Source organism: Onychostruthus taczanowskii, unplaced genomic scaffold (assembly GCF_017590055.1).
Source record: "Onychostruthus taczanowskii isolate IOZ18803 unplaced genomic scaffold, ASM1759005v1 scaffold135, whole genome shotgun sequence".
Lineage (NCBI taxonomy): Eukaryota > Metazoa > Chordata > Aves > Passeriformes > Passeridae > Onychostruthus > Onychostruthus taczanowskii.
Genome location: NW_024498518.1, coordinates 955,364 through 976,916, shown reverse-complemented (window position 1 = coordinate 976,916; position 21,553 = coordinate 955,364). Strand labels below are relative to the sequence as shown.

Below are 21,553 nucleotides of genomic sequence, written 5' to 3'. Positions count from 1 at the left end.
CTTTTTGACTGCTGACAAGTTTTTTTTTGAATAGGAGTTTTGGTGAAATCCCAGCTTGATTGTAGATGCTAAAGCACTATTTCTGATTAATGGAACTTTTTTTGAGGAGGTGGGGAGGAAGCAGAGGTGTGACATTTCAGCTTCCTTGTCCTTGAGCTGTGCTGCTCTCTGAACACTGATGGCAGGGTGATCCTTCCTACTGATGGAGTATCCTCTCTATTGAAAAGGCAGCCTGAGATAGCTACTTGCCAGTATTGGAAGGGTGCATTCAGGGCCATCCAGAAAACCCCTTTTCTCATGTCTGGATTGCAATACGCCCTTTAGGTGCTAATTTAGCAAATCTCCCAAGAAGAAGCAGGGAAACTGTTAGCTGGGAAGAATACTTTCGTGGATCTTCAAATGTTTTTCTAGGGTTTCTGATGTTTTTACACATGTGCTTTCATTGTATCCTTGTATTTCTGGACACTTGTGAAGGAGGGAGGGCTTCAGGAATAAATTTTAGACTTTTTAGTCTTTTCCTGCTTGGGGCAAGTCCAAGACCATATTGCTGTTGGAAGAGTTGTTACCACGGAAGATGGAGGGGTGCAGAGATCAGTCTTGGATGTTATTTTTGGGTCAGCTGTCATGTTTCAAAAGTCATAGGTTCAGATTTTTCTGGAAAGCACTGATTGGCATAAGCACAATTGCTTCTCAAACGGAATTTGCTGGAGTGAAGTGCTTGATGCCCTTCTAGCAAACTAGACACTGAGGAAGTAATGGTAGGGGGGAATTCTCTCCTCTCCCAGCTCTTCTCTGCCTTTTGCTGTGCCCCTGAAAGCTTATTTCTTCTCAGCTGATGGAAGGAGAGCATCTGTCCAATCTGTGCCTTATGTGCCCTGTGGAGAAGGGAGGCCTTAGTGAGTAGGTGCTTCAAGTCACCAGCCTAGGAACAGAAATAATCCTCCTGCCACCTCTTCTCCCTGTCTGCCCAGATGGGCTTTCTGTGGGCTTTGGTTTTGCTGTGGCAGCCCCACACCTTTCTATTGGAAGAAAAACCTCACTGAACATCTAATGGTGTAATGGGTGTCCAGTTTCCTTTAATATCCTTGTTTCTGCCCCTTCCCTTGCTGTTCCCACTTCTCCCTCTGCAAGAGCTTCATCCTTACGCTTCTGTCATTTGAAACTATGATTTCAGCCACTTTTGACAGTCTTCTCTTGACCTTCATGGCTCAATTCTTCCTCCTTCACTGTGGAGACTTTTGTGATGTGATCTTTTCTCTCCTCTCTGTGCTGCTGAAGCTCCTGGATGTAACTCCCACTTATTGCTGATCTTGTGATGGTTTTGTTTTTGCCCTGGAGTTACATATTGCAGACTCTACTCAATGCAGTTTCTGGCTGGCGTTGTTGCCTGGAAATATAATTAAGTATTGATCACTGGGCATTCAGCAGTCAAATGAGTTAATATATTAATTAAGTGTAAGAGTTTGTCATTCCAGTAATGTTTGTTACCTACTGGCTGGCATAGTGTTTGTGTGTGTGTGTGTGTGTTGAGAGGAAGGGTGTAGTTGCACCTTGGAGTGGTGTTTGCTTTCTCCTTTGCCTTTTAATGGTTATGAGTCCCTTGACCACTGGTGCTGTGGGCATTGCTCTTTTGCTGGTGCTGGTGTTTCGTGCCTGTTCCTGTTCATTGTTCTCTGCTGATCATAAATTTTCAGAAGCCTTATACTACCTCAGTGGTTACTTCCCAGGGAAGCCAGGCTGGAGTAATCCCAGTTAACATCTTGCTTCTAGGGGCTTCCTGGGAAATGGCAGTGCCTCCCTTACTCAGACTATCTGCCAGTGGTTGACGTGATTGAGGAGCTGAGTAGCTACTGGCTGGAAGATGTGTCTGTCTGCCAAGCCTCCACATCACAGAGTGCAAAAAATCCACCTTGTCCTCCTTGCTCCCTGGTGGTCTTCACTGCTCTGACTCCCACCCCACCCTTATCCCTACAGAGGGCATCCATTGTGGATATGTGGCTTAATATGGAAAAAAAATGTTTCTCTCCTCTGAGGTGTTGCTACCAGTTCACATTGGATTCTGTCCATTAGAATTCTTTAAAAACCTCTGGCCAAAGACAGCTTTTAATAGGAGCTGTGTTATATCCCTGAAACAGTCCCTGCCAGCTCCCCCTGTGCCACAATGGTGTAAAACATCACATAGCCTGACCTCAGTGTGTGGGGGGAGATTATTCACATGTCCAGAGAAGGGCAGTGGAGCTGGGGAAGGGTCTGGAGCAAAAGCCTGATGAGGAGGAGCTCAGGGGGGCTCAACCTGGAGAAAAGGAGGCTCAAGGGATACCTTCTCACTCCCTACAGCTCCCTGACAGGAGGGTGCAGCCAGGTGGGGCTTGGGGTCTGCTCCCAGGGAGCAAGGGACCAGAGGAAATGGCTTTATCTTGCACCAGGGGGGGTTTAGATTGGATACTGGGGCAAAGTTCTTCACTAAAAGGATGGTCAGGCATTGGAAGGTGCTGCCCAGGGCAGTGGTGGACTCACATCCATGGAGGTGTTCAGAAGGTGTCTGTGGTGCTTAGGGATATGGCCTAATGGTGGAACCTGCACTGGTGTTTGGATTTGCTGATCTTAGAGGTCTTTTCCTGCTGTCCAGCCTAAATTTCCCCTGACTCAGCTCCCTGCCCTTTCCTCGAGTCCTGTCGCTGGTCACGAGAGTGAAGAGGTCAGTGTCTGCCCCTCTGCTTGCCCTCAGGGGCATGTTGAAACCACAGTGGAGTCTCCCCGCAGTCTTGCCAGGCTGAACAAACTGACCTGAGGCACTCCTCATAAGGCTTCCCCTCCAGACCCTTTCCCATCCTTGTGATCCCTCTTTGGAAGCTTTTTATTAGCTTGATGTCTTTTTTAGTATTGTAGTGCCCCACACTGCACACAGGACTTGAGGTGAGGCCACAACAGTGCAAATCAGGGTGGGACAATCCCTTCCTTTGACCAGCTGGCAGTGCTGTTTTATTTTATGTGTTTTATTAGTTTCTCTTCTTTCCCCAACACTTGCCATCAGGTAAAGTGTGCACTGTCATTGCTTAGCAGAATGGAAGGGCTGAGCCCTGGGGTTCCTCCTGCCTCTCTTTTTTCCATCTCCATCTGAGGAAAGGTCCAGCTGTAGCTCTTGCTACTGGCTGCATCCCTCCCTTGTCAGATGATGGAGGGAGTGGTTCCTGCAGGCATTTGTTTCACCAAGTTGCGCAGTGAACACGGTCTGGTTGCCTGTCCTTCCTCATTTCAGTTAAAGAAGTGATTCCAGATGATGCAATCTGTCTGAATCCCTCCATGGCCTGTTTTCCCCAGGAAGATGGCTTTGAATGCTAAGTCTGACTCCAGGAAATGAGGAAAACTGGGAATTTCTACTAATAAACAAGTGAATCCATGGAATGTATTGTGTGTAGGAGTGGGGGGAAGGTGGGGCTCTGCATGTAACAGATTCTGGTGTTTGCTGTAATCCCTGAGAAACAGAAACAACTCCACAACTCATTCTGAGTGATGTCTCATACCTCCTCCTGTGTGCAGCTGGTCTGTTGCCAGTGCTGCAGTGGCACCTGACAGTGACACATTTGTCTGTCTGCCTTGGAAGTCTGTCCCTCTGTCCTTTTGTCCCTCTGTACTCTGAGCATCTTTAAATCCATATTTTGTTTCCCTCTCTTCCCTATTTTTGTCTGCTCTCTCACCTTTCCCCAGCACCCCATTAGGCCACTGCTTTGGCTTTGAGGGGAAATGCAGCATAAAATGCTGCCTGAGGCAGGCGTGGTTGGAACTAGATGATTTCTAAGGGCCCTTCCAACCCAAATCATTCTGTGATTCTATGATAAAATGCAGTGTCTCCACTGAATCCATCCACTGGGAATGTAATAACAAGTAGAGCTGAGCAGAGCTGCCTCCCCATAGGTGCTGAAAGAACATATATGAAGGCATAGGTAAAAGAAGCACCAGGTAACAAAAACAGTATGAGAGGGGTTGTAGGAACCAGTGGCTGGAGATGTGAAACTTCCCTAGGGAATGCGAATTTAATTGTCTACTAGCTAATATGCAGTTAAAAGACAAGGAAATTAAGGTGAACTGTTCTTGCTTTTTGGATAAATAAGAAGCACCAGATAAAATCCAGTAGTGTAACTATTTCAGATCTAGATCTTCCACTGTGTAATACTGCAAAGATCCTGAACTACTGATTTTTAAAGCGTCTCAGAGGACAGGATAGTCAAAGATAATCTTATTAGTAGGAAAAGAAAGGATATTTGGGGGAAAATCTCTTTCAAATGCAGGCCTGCAAGGCATTGTCAAAAAGCATAGCAATGTTTCAGTATTCTGCCTCCCTTAGTAAGCCCTAAGGAGAGAATTTACCCATTGGTAAACATGAATTACTCCTGGTCTCAGAATAAATCTCATTCCAGAGATTGGTTGCTGTTCAAGCTTTTATAGAAATGGTGTTCTGTTCTTCTCACAGCCTTTTATTGAAACCGCAACATCCACACCAATAGCTATGGTGTGTGTATCTCTGTTGCTAAAATACAAATTTTTATCCTCTCTGAGAGGACTCTTGCCAACTGTCCAAATTGTGCTGCAGACTCACTGGAGTTTACTTTGGTGGTCCACTTTGATCAGATAAAGCAGGTTGTTTAGGACTGTGTCTAGTCAGATTTTGAATATTTCCATGGGTGGAGACCTGGGGGCTCCATAACCTCCTGACAGTTTAAAGAATCATAAAAATTATCCCAAAAACAAGTGGTTCAGTGTGTGCTCCTTGTCTCTTGTCACTGGGCACCACTGGGAATAGTCTGTCTCCCTCCTCTTCTTCCTTTCCATCAGGTATTATGTACATTTATAGGATTTCCTTTAGGCCTCTTTTCCAGCTGTCTCAGCCTCTCCTCAATAAAAGACACACCAGTTCCTTAATCATCTTAGTGACCCTTACCTGGATTAACTCCCCCAGGTGTGTGTCTCCCTTCTCCTGGGGAGCCCAGGAGAGGCCCTATCACTCCAGATGTGGCCTCACACATCCAGATGTGGGACAGAGGCACTACAGATCCTGTCAGACCTGCAGGAGCAGGGAAGCAGGTACAATGGGTGTGATCCCGAGGAGGGTCACGTGTTGTTTATCTGCAAAACTTCTGCCAGGGCTGGGTGCTGCACCTTTGGGAAGGCTGGTCTTTGGAGAAGTGAGGGTTGCCTGTGCTCCCAGAGAAGCTTTCCCCCAAGAGTCTGATCTTGAGGAACATATATCCTTATATATATATATATATATATTTATATATATATATATATATAAAATAATGTATTTCTACATCTTCCCCTATTGCAGCAGAGGAAGCTGCTTTAACTGGATGGCAATGCTTAATGCCACTCACCAACTTGTGTTCTTCAGGAATATCTTGAGCCAGTTGCTGTTGTCTCCTCTGGGTGAGGGAGGGTCCAGGCTTTCTGAGTCTGCTGCAGACCTACAGCTCCCTGTACCAGCTTGACTGCAAGAATGCTTTGCCATTCATACAATCATAGAATTGTTAAGGTTAGGAAAGCTCTCTGAGTCCCACTGTTCCCCCTGCACTGCCAGGTGTACCCCTAAGCCACGGGCCCAAGTGCCACATTCACACATTTTGAATGCTTCCAGGGCTGGTGCACTGATGCTGTAGCCTCTGCTGCTCTTGTGGCTGAGTGACCTTTTGTAAGTCTGGAAGCTGCAGCAGAACTTGCTGAGAGCTGCTGGACATAAAACTAAATTCACTGTGATCACAGGTATTTATGTTGTTTATGGGGCTGTGCAGAGAGCAAATATATGCCAGTGATGGCAAGGAAAAAGTCAACTTTTTTGCTGTACCATTCCTTGACACATAAGAATATTTGCGCTGTGTAATTTATGATACTTTTGGAGAACTATTGTATTGAAAGAAATGCACACACCCTTGTTGCATGTACATGGAAAGGGATGTGGGGGTGTTAAAACGTCTTTTCTTGTAAGCAGACTCATTCTCCCAAAGCTGGAAAGCCCTTTTTCTTGAAGGACATCACACCTGGTTGTGGAAAGTCTCTGCCATGGCATGTGTTTCGCAGGGCACCTGTCTGTGGGTGAGCCTTTCTATATTTGTTTTGTGGCCTTTGAAGTTTTCCATGTCAGGGAGTACTGAGACCTGTCCTTTTATTTTCCTTTATTTTTTCTTTTCCCCATGGCAGGGGTTTGTGATGAGTTAGTCTTTAAGGTCCCTTCTAACCCAAACCATTCTATGATTTCTTTGATTCCCTGAGCCTGAAATAGCAATACGAAGCTCCTGTCTTAGACAAGGCATTTCTGCAGTCCTTGGCTCAGCAATCTGGGTTCCCTGTGGCATTTCAGCCTTGCTAATAAAAATAACTTTCAGCTGCACAAGTGGCTTTAGGAGCAGTGACACATTGGGCCACCTTGAGCATCCTCTGTGTTTCTGTCTGTGACTGAGCCTTGGAAGGGCAGCCTCTCTTCTGGGGAGGGCTGCTGAGAACATGCAGGGGGGCAGGATGAGGACCTAAAATGGACAAGGCTTGGGCAGAGGAGGAGAAGGAGGTGCTTTTACCTTGTGGAAGGGGCTGAGTGTGCCAGCAGCACTTCAGACACTGTGTGTAAGGACAGACTTTGCCTCTGAAGCCTTTCACAGCCTGTTGTGCACATTGTGACTTCCCAGTCACCTCCTGAGGGGATGTGCTCCCCCCTCTAATGGAACATCACTTGTGTGCTTCTGTGAGCTGAGGCTGAGCTGGGCTGCCCTGGGAGGCCTTGTGCCCTTGCTGGGCTGCTTGGAGCCTGGGGATGTTTACCAGGCCTGACAGAGCCATGACCTTGGTGTGAGGACACGAGCTGCACTGCTGCTCTGCGTTTCCAGTGGGAAGCCAGACTTGGAAGTAGGCTTTGCTTCAGATAACCAGGGGATCTGAAGGGGCAGAGAATGCAGATCCCACTTTTTGTAGGATGCCTTTGTTATAGATAAGTAATGTAAAAGTTGGCTCTCACAATTAAGAGATAATATAGATGTACATAGGTAGATAGATACATATAGATGTATGGTGATATTATTAAAATATGTCATTCCATAGTCCTCTTTCCTTTCCTGCCCTTGTAATAGCTCTAGTAGTCAAGACATTTAGAGGAGGCTGGCTTGTTACCATGAGGTGTGGCATAACAGCACCTGACCTCCAATGAAGATGTAAAAAGTAGTCTCCACCAATGGATGGCAGGGAAAGAGTTGACTGACAAAACTTTCAGAGGAGCTAAAGATATAAAAGGCTGAGCATCTATTTTGTAGAGGAGCCACGTGGCTGGTAGTCATGGGGAGGGGCTCCCAGCGCTGTGATTTTGCCTTATTCAGTCCTTTGTTGTAATTTTTGTCAAGGTTCAATAAGCCTTTTTAAAATTTTAAAAGTGAGGGTCGTTTCTCACACCTTCCACATTGGGGCAGGAAGAGCACCAGGCTTTTCTCCTAACACCTGGTGTAATTACTAAGTGTGAATAAAAATCACGTAGCTTGTTTTAGATCATGAAAAGCAAATGCTGTATCCATGGAGAAACCTGCCCTGGCTCAGCAGGAGCTGGCACCTTTTCCTCCAACACTGGATCCCAAGCCTGCTCAGGGTGCAGCAGGGCTCGGACTGGACAAAACCCAAATGGGTTTTCTGTGCCCACATGCAGGTACCAAGCTGTCCCTGGGGGCTCACCTAACAGCAAGAGGACAGAGAGTTTGGATACAGCCCCCTGCCTCTGTCCTTGCCACCCCCAAGCCTTGGTCACACTCATGACCCTTATGCATCAATGCTTTTGGGAGCAGTGGAGCTGTAGGTCACACATTGGGAGCTGTCAGTGGGATGAGGGCGGGGAGCTGTGGAGCATCCTCTCTGCCAGAGGACATCTTGGCTGGCTTTTTGCCTGGCTCGTGTTGTCCCTCAACTCTGTTCCTAGAGGAATAAGAACACCTTCAGGGGTTGTGCAGTGATAGCTGCCAGGTCACAGCACTGTTGCGTGTGCCCTGGGAGACAGTCCTTACCATTTCCCAGGCTCTTTCATTGGACAAGAGCAGTGCACGATTTACAAGTGACACTATGTAATTTAAAAAAAACAACCCCTAACCACACCCAATATTCTGCTTTTGGATCTAGTCTGACTTCCTTCATTAACTCATCCCACAGCTGTAGGCATATGCTCATTCTTGCTGTTACACAACCGAGGCTAAAATTAAAACATCTGTTGTTATTTAACTTTAGTTTGCCAAAATACTATGTTTTGAGCAGCAACAGCTTTACTGTTATGTATCATTGGGGTTTTGGAATATTAATTAATGCTACATGTTGTTTCTTAATGTCTCATAGCCCAGGAGGAGCTTTGCAAATGCCTGGTGCTGAAGGACCCTCCTCTGTCCATGTGGCATTGCACAGGTTTATTGAATATTTCTGGTAATGGCCAAATGCTCCAAGTAATGTAGTTTCCTGGAACTGTCAAACCCTCTTGGCTGCGGAGCCAAAATTAAATAGTGGGATCTTGGGGCAGGGAAGCCTGTAGTGTTACGGCTTTAACTCACTCCAGCTTCTTTCTGAATGCCTAAAAAGGATAAAATGGGGATTTCTAACGTAGGATTTATAGATATATATTTAGTCTAACGAGTTCTTTGTGGAAAATAGTCATATATATATGGGGGTGTGTGTGTGCGTGTGTGTATATATATTTTTTTTATTTTTAATCTGAGTTCTTTACCAGAAAATCCTCAAGATTTCTGAAATTAAGGAAGCCATCCTCAGAAATCTGCTTCTCTGTCATGAAAGCAGCATCCTGAGGATTGCCAGGAGTAGCACCGAATGCTTGATGTAGGTGGCAAAAAGCTATTATGGGTTTTTTTAACCTGTTGGTATTTGGCATGTCTTGTACTGCACAGATCAGATTGCTAAAACGAATAATTATCAAATTTACAGTGTGGAAATTTTCCTTAGCTAATGTAATGGGGTTTGCTCACCTTTCCTCCATGGTTTCAAAGGCAAGTGTACCTGTGGAATGTGCTGGAGAGGGAGATTCAAACCCTTCTGATTTCACAGGAAAGTAATTAAAATGGAGCTGTGGTTTGGCTTGAGCTCAGAGGTGCTTGCAAGCTAAATAAAAACAAAAGGCTACCTTGGGGACAGTCTGTGCTGTTAATTAACTAGCTAAATTCTGCCTTCACTGTCCTCCAGTGGCTTTCCAGTGGTTTTGGCGCTTGACATCACAACTGGAAGCTGCCAAACACAACTTTGCACCTTCAAGCAGCTGAACAGCCTTCTGAGGCCAGGCTAGGATATGGAAATTGGAACGTCTAGGGAGCCAAGTGATGGAAAAGGGCAGGAACTGGCTGCTGGCACAGGAGGGATGCAGCTCCTTGCCCTCAGGCAGCCTCTGGTTATCTGTGGCCACCTTCCCCCAGCCAGCAGCAAGGATGGGTTCCTGCCAGGAAAACAGCTTTTGTGTTTCCTTAAATATTCCACTACTGTTTTGGGGAAAAAAAACATCAACCAGAACCTGAATTGCTGTTATTACTAGGGTTGGCCAGCTGGCTGAATTGGGCCTTTTTATTTTCATTAACAAATGCTGCCAGACGATGTTTTTCCAGTGAAGTCATGAGTGTGTTTCCAGATGAGGGGCAGATCTTCCCAGCACTACCATGGCTGAAATTTGGGCAGGCTGGAGCAGCTGTGGTGTCTGTGCAGGCAGCCTTCTGGAGATCATTGGGGTGGGATAATAATTCCATAATAATAATATGTATGTGATAATTGACTGTAATTTATCCTTTTTTCCCCTTAAACCACAGAAATGTGGGGTGATCGGGGGTGGGTGTAACTCAAGAGTTGGTTATTGGATCATGCAATTTATTCTTTCAGCATCTGTTTTGACACCACAACAAATGTGGTTTTAGTAAGTGCTTTTGGGGAATTTATTTTTCTGGGAAATGAGGCTGTGGAAGCTCCAGCTTCATTCTCCCTGTCTTAGAAACTCAAAACATGGTGGTGAATGCTGGTTTAATGGGAAGGTTGCCTTAGCCCCAGCAGGTTTGTTCTGTTCTTAAGAAAGTATGAAAGGATGCTTTTGTTTAAATTATCCTAAAGGATCTGTAGCTTCAGAGAAGTTATCCTTAGTGAGTTGTTTTCATAATTATATTGAAGTCCTTTCTGCTCTTTCTTTTGGAGGGGGAGGAAGGGGTACTTTTTCTTCCCCAGACTTAAGAATAAGCTAAAGTGAATGGCTTGATCTTTGGGGAGCTTGTTACTCTATTGGAATTCTGGTATTTCCAGCACATTCAGGAGAAAAGTTGGCTAAAGTCAACTTTGTTTTAAACACGTGAGATAAGATACAATTTTATAGTAAAAATATTTGTGATGGTATTTTACTTTATGTTGAATATTAGTGTTGAACAGCTGCTTTCCAAATACTGAATTTGGTAAATAGTAGGTACTAGTTTTTTGGTTTTTTTTTACAAGCTGCTAGTAACCAGCTCCTCCTTAGGGCTGCCCTGGATATATTTCAGAAATTTCTCCTTGTGATGGTGGTGAGGCCCTGGCACAGGTTGCCCAGAAGAGCTGCAGCTGCCCCATCCCTGGAAGTGTTCACGGCCAGGTTGAACGGGGCTTGAACAAGCTGTGCTGGGGCCTGCAGCAGGGGGGTTTGAAATGGGATGAGCTTTGAGCTTTGAGGTCCTTTCCAACCCATACTATTCTGTGATCCTATGCTGATGATCTGATCTGCTTATTTGCTTTTGTTTTTTAACTCACAGCCAGGCAGTTTTGTTTGGCTAAAAGTTGGGGTGCCAGGTAGCTTCTGGATCTGTCTGCAGCCTGTCTGCTGTGCCAGCAAGTTCAAAAGCTTCAAGGGTTGAACAGAATCTGTTATGCAGGAGCCAGGCTCCATCTCATGTCTCTTCTCTTCTAGGTTTGGAAGAAAAAACAATACTTTCTAAAAAAGAGAAGATGAAGCTGAGGAAGGAAAGATGGCTGCAGAGTGAGTATTCCTGTGACACGGTATCACAGAGCATGGTTCTGATGGATCTCTGTAGTCTGGGTTTGGGTGACAGTGCTGGAAGAAGCTGAATGCTTCTCAGCAATCTTCACCCCTCCCCAGCACTGGCATAAAAGTTCCAGGTATTGTTTCTCAGTGTTTAGCCCCAAGACTTAGTCATTGCCCCAGTTCTACTTTTGATTTTTTACCATGTGTAATATATGTGACTACATAAACCCTTTGTTTATCCAGAAGGGCACTGTGCCCATAGAAGTTTAGCATATTTTTCTATCTTTTAAAACTCTGGTACAGATGTGAGTAGCTGTCTAGTGGAACTCCTCCTCATCCAGGAGCTGTGGGGATGGCAGGACAGGCTGGAGCTGAGCTCCATGCTGCCACCAGCTAATCCCAAACCTCTGTGGTGAGACCCTACAGTGGGCTCTCCTGCCCCCTCAGTGAGGAAGAACTCTGGACACTGCTGACTGTGTTACTGCTCTTTCCCACATGCTACAGGTCACTGAACCCGCTTACCAGACAGTCTGGCCTTTCTCGAGGCAGTGAAATATGAGCTCAACAAACCCAGCCCATGGCAGAAATGCTTCTTTTTTCCTATTTTTGGAGTGTCTTAGCACAGTAGGGGACTATGCTGTCGTACCCAGTGTGGCAGAGGGGTTCCTTGTGTCACCTGAAGCTGTTCTTGGGACAGGCTTTTCTCCTAACGCCTTCTTGCCCAACAGAGCTGGACACAGACTATTTTTGGGGCAAAGGGATGTGGCTTTGTGCTACACCAAATGATCTCTGTGCCTTAGCTCTGAGCCCAAGCTCATTAACCTTTGATTTCACCAGCTGCACTGAAGGTGTGTCTGGCTCTTCTTAGATAAAATGGTATGAATTTAACACACATGAGTATAAAGGAAACCTCCTCCCAAACAGTCAGCCAGCAGCTGCTGAGTGCCTGGACATCTTGCTTGGACACAGAACACAGATGGCTGTGCTAGTCAAGGTCAGCTGCTTTGGAAAAGCCCAGGAGCAGGATCCCTACAAGGTCTTAATCCAGCCTTCCTGATGGCTTTGTAGCATCAGTCTTTCCCAAGATCATGTGTGCTGTTTTGGCCCTGCTGTGGCCTCTTTCTCTTGGCTCTGAATTTACTAAGATGTGGGAATACAAGTGAAATGCAGGGACTTTGCTTTGAGGAGAACACCAAGACAGTAAACTCCAGGGTAAATTACCTGTCTTAGGAGATAGTGGATGTTAGAAATGCTTTACAGGCACAGGAGTACCTAAAAACTCTGCCAATTCTTTGTGGAGAAAGAGCTTTTTGTGGAGACTCTTTGTGGAAAAGGGGTCCCCCAAAAGAGAACCCAGCTTGGACTGCTGAAGTTATCACTACATCTCTGTTTTCCTAAATCTGAGTTTGTTGTTCCTTCTTGTCCCAGGGCTGCTTTTGTGGCACTGGATGCCAAGACCCTGGGAACCAAAGATCAGCCCAGTAGTACAAATGCAAAACTTTCTTCCATTCCAATAAGTAATCTTAGGAGACACTAGAGAGGGGAAAAAACTTATGTAATGCTTCAGACATTAGAAGTATGCACATTTAAAAATACATATATTGCCTGGCTCCTCAGATGAACAAGACTTCATAGGAAAAGAATTTGGGATGTTTGCGCAGAATCAGGTGTCTGAAAATTTTCAGCACATACTGTTTATGAAAGCACTGAAGTAGTCAGCTTCATAAAGCCAGACCAAAAAAAGAAGTAATGCAGAACAGAAAGCTGTGTTCTTGGCAGGGATTGCTGTGAGAAGTGTTTCCAATCCTGATTTGTCACAAACATCCATGTACAGCAGAACTGCAGCTCATGAAAAACTGTTGCTCTTCGACTCAGCTGAGTTGGAGAACAAGCAAGGCAAATGTATTAAAGGAGCAGCCACTGAATTTGAGTTCTGCTTCCTTGACTGTGGGATCAGGATTAGACCCAGGATTGTGGTCTGTAAGTGGGATTGGCTGCTTTTGTGCTCCCACCAAAAATCCTTCTGGCTTCTGTGGCCATGCTGCCTTGGGAGCTGTTGGCCTCCCTGTGTCACCAACTCAGCCCTGTGGCTTCTGGCACACTGTCATGTCCACACAAGGAGTTTGTACCTCAGCACTGAGGCTCATCCTTGCAGCTGTCCAAGGGACTTGTGGTCAGGTGGGGCATTTTGGAGTTCAGCTGGAGGCCTGTAGCAGTACTGGGCTTTTGTGGGCTGTCCTAAAGGACATATTCTGCTGGTACTCACCCTGGAAATGGCTGGCTTTGGGAAGTGTGAGCAGCTGAAGAACTTACTGCCACGTCAGGGAGCCTGAAGGACTGAGGCTGAAGCCTGTGGCTTTTAATGCCCACCTCCTAAGAGAAAGAAGACGACAGATGTAACATTTGTGGAGCTTTCTGTGCCACACCCTTGTCAGAGCTGCTGCTGCGCGACCAGGAAACCTGGTCCTGAGAAAAGCCATGTGCATCTGCCACTTGGTGCAGTGCTTTTCCAAGGGTCCAGTTTATCCAGCATCTGACTGCTTGCACTCCACAATGAGTCATTGAGGTGGAGCCTTGACTCGCTTCAAACTAAGTAAACAACTGACATCTAGTCCATCTTTCCTGCCTGTGCTAGGAGACTGTTGTTTGGACCCAACAGCAACACAGAGAGGGGGCTGTGCCTGTTTAAGGCCAGATTTGGAGTTGACTGTATTTGGATTGTCCCTTCCCCTCTTGTTTCTCAATTCCATGCAATGTCAGTATGGTTTTTTGTCACATCAGGACTCCTGTGCTGTTTTGCTGTGAGCAATGAACAGTGTAAAGGATGGAAACAGAGAAAATCTGGGAATTTCACTTCCCATTGCAATGTCAGAAGGGATGTACAATCAAATGCATCAATAGAGGGCATGACCCAGCTGCATTTTGTTCATTTTTTCTCTGGTTTAAATCGCTTCTGGCCTGTTGTGAATGGTAAAACAACATATTAGTTTCTCAGCTCAAGGGTTATCTCCTGCAGGTGTTTCCCCTTCTTCCAGTAATGCCTTGTTTCTGATACAGAAATAGAAAGTGTAAAGATGGCCAAGCAAAAGCAAAAAGCTGAAGCGAAGCGGAAAGCAACACCTGTGGTGGGAGACATGCAGCCCTTGATGGAAGCCCTGCCTGAGCTCTCCTACCTTACCACAGGTGGCAAGGGAAGGAAGCCTCTCAAAAGGTATGTGCCATTTGGAGATGGGCTATGTATTTCCCTTCTTCCTGCACGGTGAAGAGGCCTTCAGCTCAGCTTGTAGCTGCAGGCCATGGTCAGGAGAACAGGGTCTCATTCACAACTCTATTTTAACCATTTTTAGGCTTTACTTGGCACAAGAAAAAAAGATGAAATGTGTCTTCTGAACCCACAGCTGAGAGGGGAGCAATATTGCTTGGATGGGGCTTGGCATGAGACAGGCTGGGAGCATCCAGATGTCCTGGGAGTTGCAGGAGTGGCACGTCGGTGTCCACGTTGTAATGCTGCTGAGCTCACTGATAATCTCATCTTGTGGTGTTGCAGCCTGACATTCCATCCTTCCAGGCCTTCATCCAGACTTTATCCTGCGGCACTTCAAGCTTTTAAGCAGTGCCCTTTGTGCTCTGGCCTGAATGTTTGTTTTGTAGTGTGGCTTCGGCCAAGAGCATGGCTGAGTTGGCTGTTCCCTGTGCACTGTCAGCTCCCTCGCTCCCTATCCCAGACCTTTGCCAAAAGCCTCTCCTTTTAGAAGCCCAAGCTGGCACAGTGGAGGTGGGAGTTTGACATGGGCTGATGTCACCTACACTGCCTGTGACCTGCTAACCCCAAACCAGCCTCCCTTGGTACTGGCATGGAGGGAGCTACAGGCTCTTCTTCCCCTTGCTGGCTTCTGGCTTCCCAAATGTCTGTATAGGAGTGTTTGAAATAATCAGAGGAGGCCTTTATAGGATTTGAATCATTACAGAAAGGAAGGGTAATACTCTGGTGATTTGTCAGCAGTATTAATAAAAGATTAGATTCTCCAGGAATTTGATCTCCTGCAGGGTAAAAGCGCATTACAGGGAGGTTTTTATTCTGTTTTATAATGAATGAAGGCAATGAAGTGTAATGAAGCTGAGCTGCTAACAGGGTCCAAGTGAACAGGCAGCATGCTGGTGATTTTGAGGCGAAATCCAGCAGGACATGTACTCCAGGATAACTTTGCTTTAGACTTTGTCACCCTCTGCAGAGCTGCTCACTTCTGAAGGGACTGCCGTGGTGACTTAGTGGCACACACAGGTTTGGCAAGGCCTGCTCTGGTGACCAAGGCTGCCATCCAGCTTGAGAAAGGCTTTTCCTGAGCTTCTGTGAGCATTCCAGGCAAACTAGGACCAGAAGTTGTTCTTGTGCTGAGCTTTTAAAAAGGAGAAGAGGGAGAGGAGAGGAAAATGAGCAGGAACTGATTGAATAGAGGTGGGTGATGGAAATGAGTGACGTGAAGGAATGTGAGGCAAGGGAAGTAAGAAGAAAGGAAGAATGGGGGAAAAAAGGCAATGTAAGAGGATGGAGGATAGCATGCCAGAGAGGGGAGTAGGAAGAGGAGGTCACTGTAACAAGATACCAGGTCCTGCTGTCTTGAAGAGGAGGTGAGAAATCGTTGTGTTTCCTGACCTTTGGGGCAGATCAGGTGGAGGTGGCCATAGCCCCCAGCACCTACCCTTATGGGAATATTCCTCCTTGACCTCTGCTCCAACTGAGAGGTGGGATTTTTTTCTCCCCCTTGGCCTGTGTGCTGAGGCTCTGCTTCAGGGCAAATTGGGGAGGAGCTACCCCACAGAGGCAGTGCCTTTTCCCAGCCTCTTTCTTCTGTATTTCTGTAATCCTGAAAAATGGAAATTTCTTCTCCTTTCCTTAATGTCCAGTTCTACCAGCAGCTCCTCTTGTGCACAACACGTCCCAGAAGCAATCTCTGTGCTTCCTGTGTGTCCCTTGCTGGGGCTTAGTGCTGGCTTTGTGGTAAATCTCTGCTGCTGCTTGGCATCGGGTGTCACGAGGGATGGTATTGCACCTCTGGTCTCCTTGGACTTTGCCCAGGGATAAGAAATGCATAGAGAGGTGCTAGATCTGTATCTGCTGCTGTGCCTCTAATGCACACATTGCACCATCTTGCATTATAGCATGTTATACCCCAGTGATCCCACTGCAGGAACCAAAGCAGGGCTGGCAGCTCCCTCCGCTTGCTGAGCATCCCTGGTGTTCCCAGGGTGGCTGTGGAGGCTGGAGCTCTGCAGTGTCATCAGGAGGGAACATGACCTGTGCAGAGGTGACACATGTGGTGGGGAGGGGAGGTTCCATGGAGTCTTTGCTGTAAGCAATGGGATCAGTTTGACCTGAAGGTCAGTGATAAGCAGGAAGTGATCTGGGCATGGACAGCTAATGACCAGTGCTGGCTCTGAGTGATCTGGTTTTCCTGTAATGCCTCCTGCTCTCTCAGCCTCAGGTGGAAGGAGTTTGCATTTCCCTGCAGTGCCTGGCTATGGAAATAATTGCCTTTCAGGAGAATTTCCATGCAGGACAATTAATTACCTGTCCTTTCTGGAAAAGCAGATGCAGAATCCCTGGACTCTTTCCATCTAGACAGCCATTGCTAAATTAATGCTCTAACACTCACTTGTTTTGTTTTTTCTCTCCATAGCCACATAAAAGCAAAGACAGAACCAGCAGACTTCTGTCTGATGAAACAAGCTCAGAAACATCAGCTCCTGTAAGTACCCAGCTGTCAGTGTCCAGTTCCTGCTGAGCCTCATGGAATGGTTGAGACTGGAAGGGACCTGTGAGGGTGACCTGGTCTAACCCTTGTGCCAGTCCATATGGCTTTTGAATATCAACAAGGAGGGGGATCTTAAATATATCCAAGTAACTCCTGGACTTGGTCTGGCAACTCCTTATTCCCTACCTGTTGGATAGTTTATACTTCCATCAAGTTCATTTTCCCTCAGCACAGCTCTCCTAGGGCTAGGCTCTGTGATCTGGCACTGTTTGCTTTCTTGTTTCCTGGATTTCTGTCAGTTTTGAGCCATTCAGCTTCAAACTGAGGCTGAACAGTCAGGCTACAGATGCAGCACTGCTCTCCATGAATACCTTCTCTGTCAGAAACAGGCCAGTGCTGGTGCTGGGATGCCTTTCTCACTCAGTTCTGCCTTGCTTTGCTTTTGGTGGTCTGGCAAGTCTGTGCTTCTTGGGAGGGAAGAAGTTTGGAGGAGGTTTGAGGTTTCTTTCCCAAGATATTAGTTTGGATGATAGGTTCCCTAAGCCTCACCTTAATACCCCAAGCCAAGCTTCAGGAGCATTGGCTCCTCTCTCTGTTTCTCTGGCAGGAGCATTGAAGGGGAGGGAAGTAGCTGAGTGCTACCAAGTGTTTGTCTGGCGAGGCTGTGGAGAGCCTGGCAGTCTGAGGGAGATGAGGATGCTGTAGTGGATGTGGCTATGTGAAAACTCACAGGTTTTTTTTTATACTCCTGCTCTGTTCTTGTCCCTCCCTGCCTGCTTGCTTTTTGAGATGAGGCCATTTCCCCAGGAAGCAGCTGTGACCAGGCATGCAGAGGTAATTCTGTCACGTTCTTCCCATGGTGCCCAGCCAGTGTTGCATGTAGGATTACCAAGGCTCAATGTTCAGCAATAAAGAGAGTCAGTAGAGGAGCTCTCTAAAGAGAATTTGATGTTGTGCTGGTGCAATCTGTAGTCATTTTCATTGCTAGTGATTCACCCGATCCACAGTCTCTTGTTTCTAGTTTACTCGGGGAAAAGCTCTAGAAAAAGCCATTCCCAAGTGATGCTGGACACTGTCGTGATTGTTTGTGTCTCTGTGGCAAGAGATCAAAGTCCCAGGCTCCCATGAAGCTGGCAGCAATTCGAGCTTTGCCCTTGGCTAAATTAAGTTTATTCTTGTGCTGTCTTTCTCTGAGATTTACACTCAGGATCACTCTGTCTCAGCAGAAATCTGCTGCGTTGTGAGTTGGTCCTTATCTGCTCAGTTCCTTTCACATGAGGCACTTAGAGAACTGGTGTGTTATTTTTCTTTCCTCAGAGAGGAGGAAGTGGCTCGGTTTCAAGAGGTTATCAGCGATCCCCAGTACAGAGCCAACCCCCTCCTGGCCATCAGCAAGCATCTCTCTGAGAGGCTGAGGCAGGGGGAAGAAGGGGAACCCCTTTAGAGCTTCAGCTGGGCCCAGACATGCACAGGCTGCAGAGGAGCACATCCCTGGCACGACATCCCAGCCTCTTGGGTCCTTGGAAGCAGTTCAGCAGATGATGAAAACCAAGAGCCCTGCTTTCTGTCTGCAGGAATAATGCAGCTCTCTCCTGACAGGGGCAGCTGCTCCTTTACAGGCAGGCTGCACGGAGCAGGGTGTTCTGAGAGATTCCTGTGCAGGCATTAATCTCCCTGCAAAGTGTCTTGATACATTTGCTCTTCTTGTGGGCAGGTATGGTTTCTGAAATTGTGCCAAACGGCCATGTATCTGTTTTCTGTCATTCCCCCTCTCTCCCTGGCAACTTTGAGAAGAGGTTCTTGCTTGCTCTATTCAGGACCCCAAGCCCTGGAACCCAGGAGGCTTTTGGAGTTTGTCATGACCAGTGCTGCTCTTCATAGAGATTGTTTTCTGTGAGAAATTTAGCTTTGGAATAAACATACTTTCATACAGCACTGAGTTTGTCTGGCTCTTGTTTTGGTAAATAAGAATTGAAATACGAGGTTATTTGTTTCTCTGGAAAAATAACTTAAAATACTTGTTCTTTCCATGTGTACAGTGAATCAGGAGACTGCTACAAGCAATGACAAATGACTGCAGATCATGTCTAACTCAGTAACTTGCCTTCCTCCTGCCCTGGAGGGGCTTCCTATGAGTGGTGCTCATCCCTTTCAGCCTTTGTGCTGTGTTTGGCCTGCCCTGTAGGAAGCATCCCAAAACATGTCCAGCCTGCAGGCTGTGAACTTCAGCCGGTCATTTTGGGATTGGGAACCTCTGGAGCAGACTTTTCCTTTACCAAACACCAATGCTCACAAAATCCCAGTGAATTTTCATGGGGCACAACTGAAGGCAGGGCCATTCCTTATTAGAGAGGATCCTGATTTGACACCCAAAAAATACCAGTGCTTTTGATGCTTCTTAACCTTGGGAAAGCAGCCTGCTGCAGTTGACTCTGACCCAAGTTAGTGCCTGAAACCAGCTTCCATGGAGGTGGCTGGCACCTTGATCACGCTTGTCTTGCCTCAGTAGTAATGCTGCTGCTGTTGTCTCTAATGCTGCTGCTGTTGTCTCGAGGCTGGCACTGTTAAACAAAGGCTTTGTCTGGTGCCTCTTGACTCTGGCAGTGCAGACGCTGTCGCTGACTGCCTGTTAGAGAAATGCCACTCCTCTTCCCACAGGGCCTGGCAGGAGCTTCCGGCTGGCAGAGGCCATGGAGAGAGAGATGCTGACTCTGTCCCATCCTCCATTCTGCTGCTCTCAGACTGGCCAGCCCCTGGTGCAGCCATTCCTGTGCAGAAAGGGAGAGAAGGTGGGAGATGGAGAAGGCAAAGACATCCAAGTATTGAGATTGTTCAGCCTGGACAAGTGAGAGCCCCCCAACCCCCAGTGCCTTTAGGGGTTCAAACAGAGCAGGAGGGGGACTGTGGACAAGGGCCTGCAGGACCAGGACAAGGGAGAATGGCTTCACACTGCCAGAGGGCTGGGTTAGATATTGGGATATTGGGAAGAAATTCTTCTCTGTGAGCCTGCTGAGGTCCTGGCACAGGTTTCCCAGAGAAGCTGTGGCTGCCCCATCCCTGGAAGTGTTTAAGGTCAGTTTGGATGGGGCTTGGAGCAGCCTGGTCTAGTAGACAGTGTTCCTGTCCATGGCAGAGTGTTGGAACTGGATGAACTTTAAGGCTCTTTCCAACCCCAACCATTGGATAATTCTCTCATTCTGTGATTCTAAGTACAAAGGAGGATGGAAACTGGAAACAATGAGACAAGAAAAGGAACAGTAACGGCAACAATGTTAATAACAAAAGAGTACAAAAGAGGGGGTGATTGATGTGCAGAAATGCTCACCCAGACCCTGAGACAATGAATGAGACAATGCTGCTATGTTTTTCTTCGACTGCAAGCCAGAGACTCCCTACTCCCCATGCTGGTAATGACGTGAGGTGGTATGGAAAAAACCCTGGGTCCTAGTCAAAACTTGGATATACCTCTGCAAAACCCGCTCCAAGCACTTTGGAGCCCTCGAAGACATTACTGTCAGGAAGGGCTGTGTGTGTGTAGGTCTTTTTGGGCTGGCACCAAGTTAGGGTCACTACCCCTCAGGCTGCTGGTGGATTTCCCAGCACCTTTAGGTGGCTACGGCCAGAGCTGGTCACTGGAAATTTGGACACCAGCAGTGGAGTTGTCCAGCATTTTTTCTTTGCTCAGCCTGCTTGCTGGATCCCATTCTTTCCCTTTAAACCTCTGGGAGCCAACAGAGCTGAAGCCTCATTATGTGGGAAGCAAAGGGGTGACTGATCTGGTAGAGGTGCTGAGCAAGGTGAGCCCAACCTTTTTACTGCCTGGTAGCTGTCCCCACGTGGAGGTGTTGGGCCAGTGACCCCCCTCAGTACCTCCTGTACCCAGGCTGGTGGCCCTTGGATGGGCTGGCGCCCACTTGGCTATGTGTGTGTAGCTCTGAGCCCTCTGTTTGGAATTGTTGGTCCCCCAGGAATTTAGCAGCAGTTAAACATGTGAGTGTTTAGAGCTCCAGTTCACAGCCTGCTGCTGCAGGCATCTCCTGCCCCCGCCATCCGAGCAGTTGAGCAAAGGACTTAAAATCTGCCAGGAAACAGGCGTCTGAGACACAGAGTCGCCTTCGCAGTTGGCATGTTTTCAGGATGATAAAAGCTTTCACGCCTTTTTTTTTCTTTTTTAGATAGCAGGGTGGGAAAAAAATAGCTTCCAAGCTGTAAGGAGTAGTTGTGCCAGAGGGGTGGGTGGGGGCCCAACCCGGCAGCTCCAGACTTGGCAAGAAGTGAGTAAGCAGTGAATGCATCTCAGCTCCTCTCTGGAGAAATTTGGGGCTACTTTTTTGAGCTGTTCTCTTTCTTGTTGGGGATTTCGCCTTTGAAGGCTGTTCACAGAGCTGTGCCTGCAAGTGGGAGCCAGGGTATCCTGTCCATCTGGTGGTACCAGTGGATATTTTCAGCTACACACAGAGCAGTGGGTGGAAGGGGATTCTCCCTTCCCATCAGCTCCTGGGTAGTGTTCTTGGTGTGCAGGAATATTTTTTAATATCCCTGCTCTTCCCACTCCCACATTTCTCCATGGTACCTGCGATGGCCCATTGGCTGGTTCCTGCTGGAGCAGGGCTTGCAGCAGGGCAGCAGCACAGCCTGGAAAGGTGCAGTGAGTCACACACACAGTCCAACCCTAGGAAATCCCTTGGGCTGTGAGCACATAGCCTACGTCCTTCTTCCTTCCGCTTGCTCTCTCGTCTGCCCTGGAAAGTTTTCCTTACAGACCTCACACAAGTCCCCTTTGCCTATGGAAAATGTG

The 21,553-nt window shown here is 47.1% G+C and overlaps 1 protein-coding gene across 1 annotated transcript in view; it reads left to right on the top strand.

Moving 5' to 3' along the window:
- The window catches only part of FAM207A (family with sequence similarity 207 member A), a gene marked incomplete at its 5' end in the record, with an annotated part of 39,453 nt that extends 20,763 nt beyond the window's left edge, over positions 1 to 18,690 (top strand). Inside the window, 4 exons of the mRNA XM_041397090.1 lie at positions 10,928 to 10,996; positions 14,060 to 14,213; positions 16,681 to 16,749; positions 18,073 to 18,690. Coding sequence (XP_041253024.1) covers positions 10,928 to 10,996; positions 14,060 to 14,213; positions 16,681 to 16,749; positions 18,073 to 18,199 — 419 coding nt within the window. The remainder of the gene's footprint in view (positions 1 to 10,927; positions 10,997 to 14,059; positions 14,214 to 16,680; positions 16,750 to 18,072) is intronic.
- Positions 18,691 to 21,553: the final 2,863 nt, after the last annotated feature.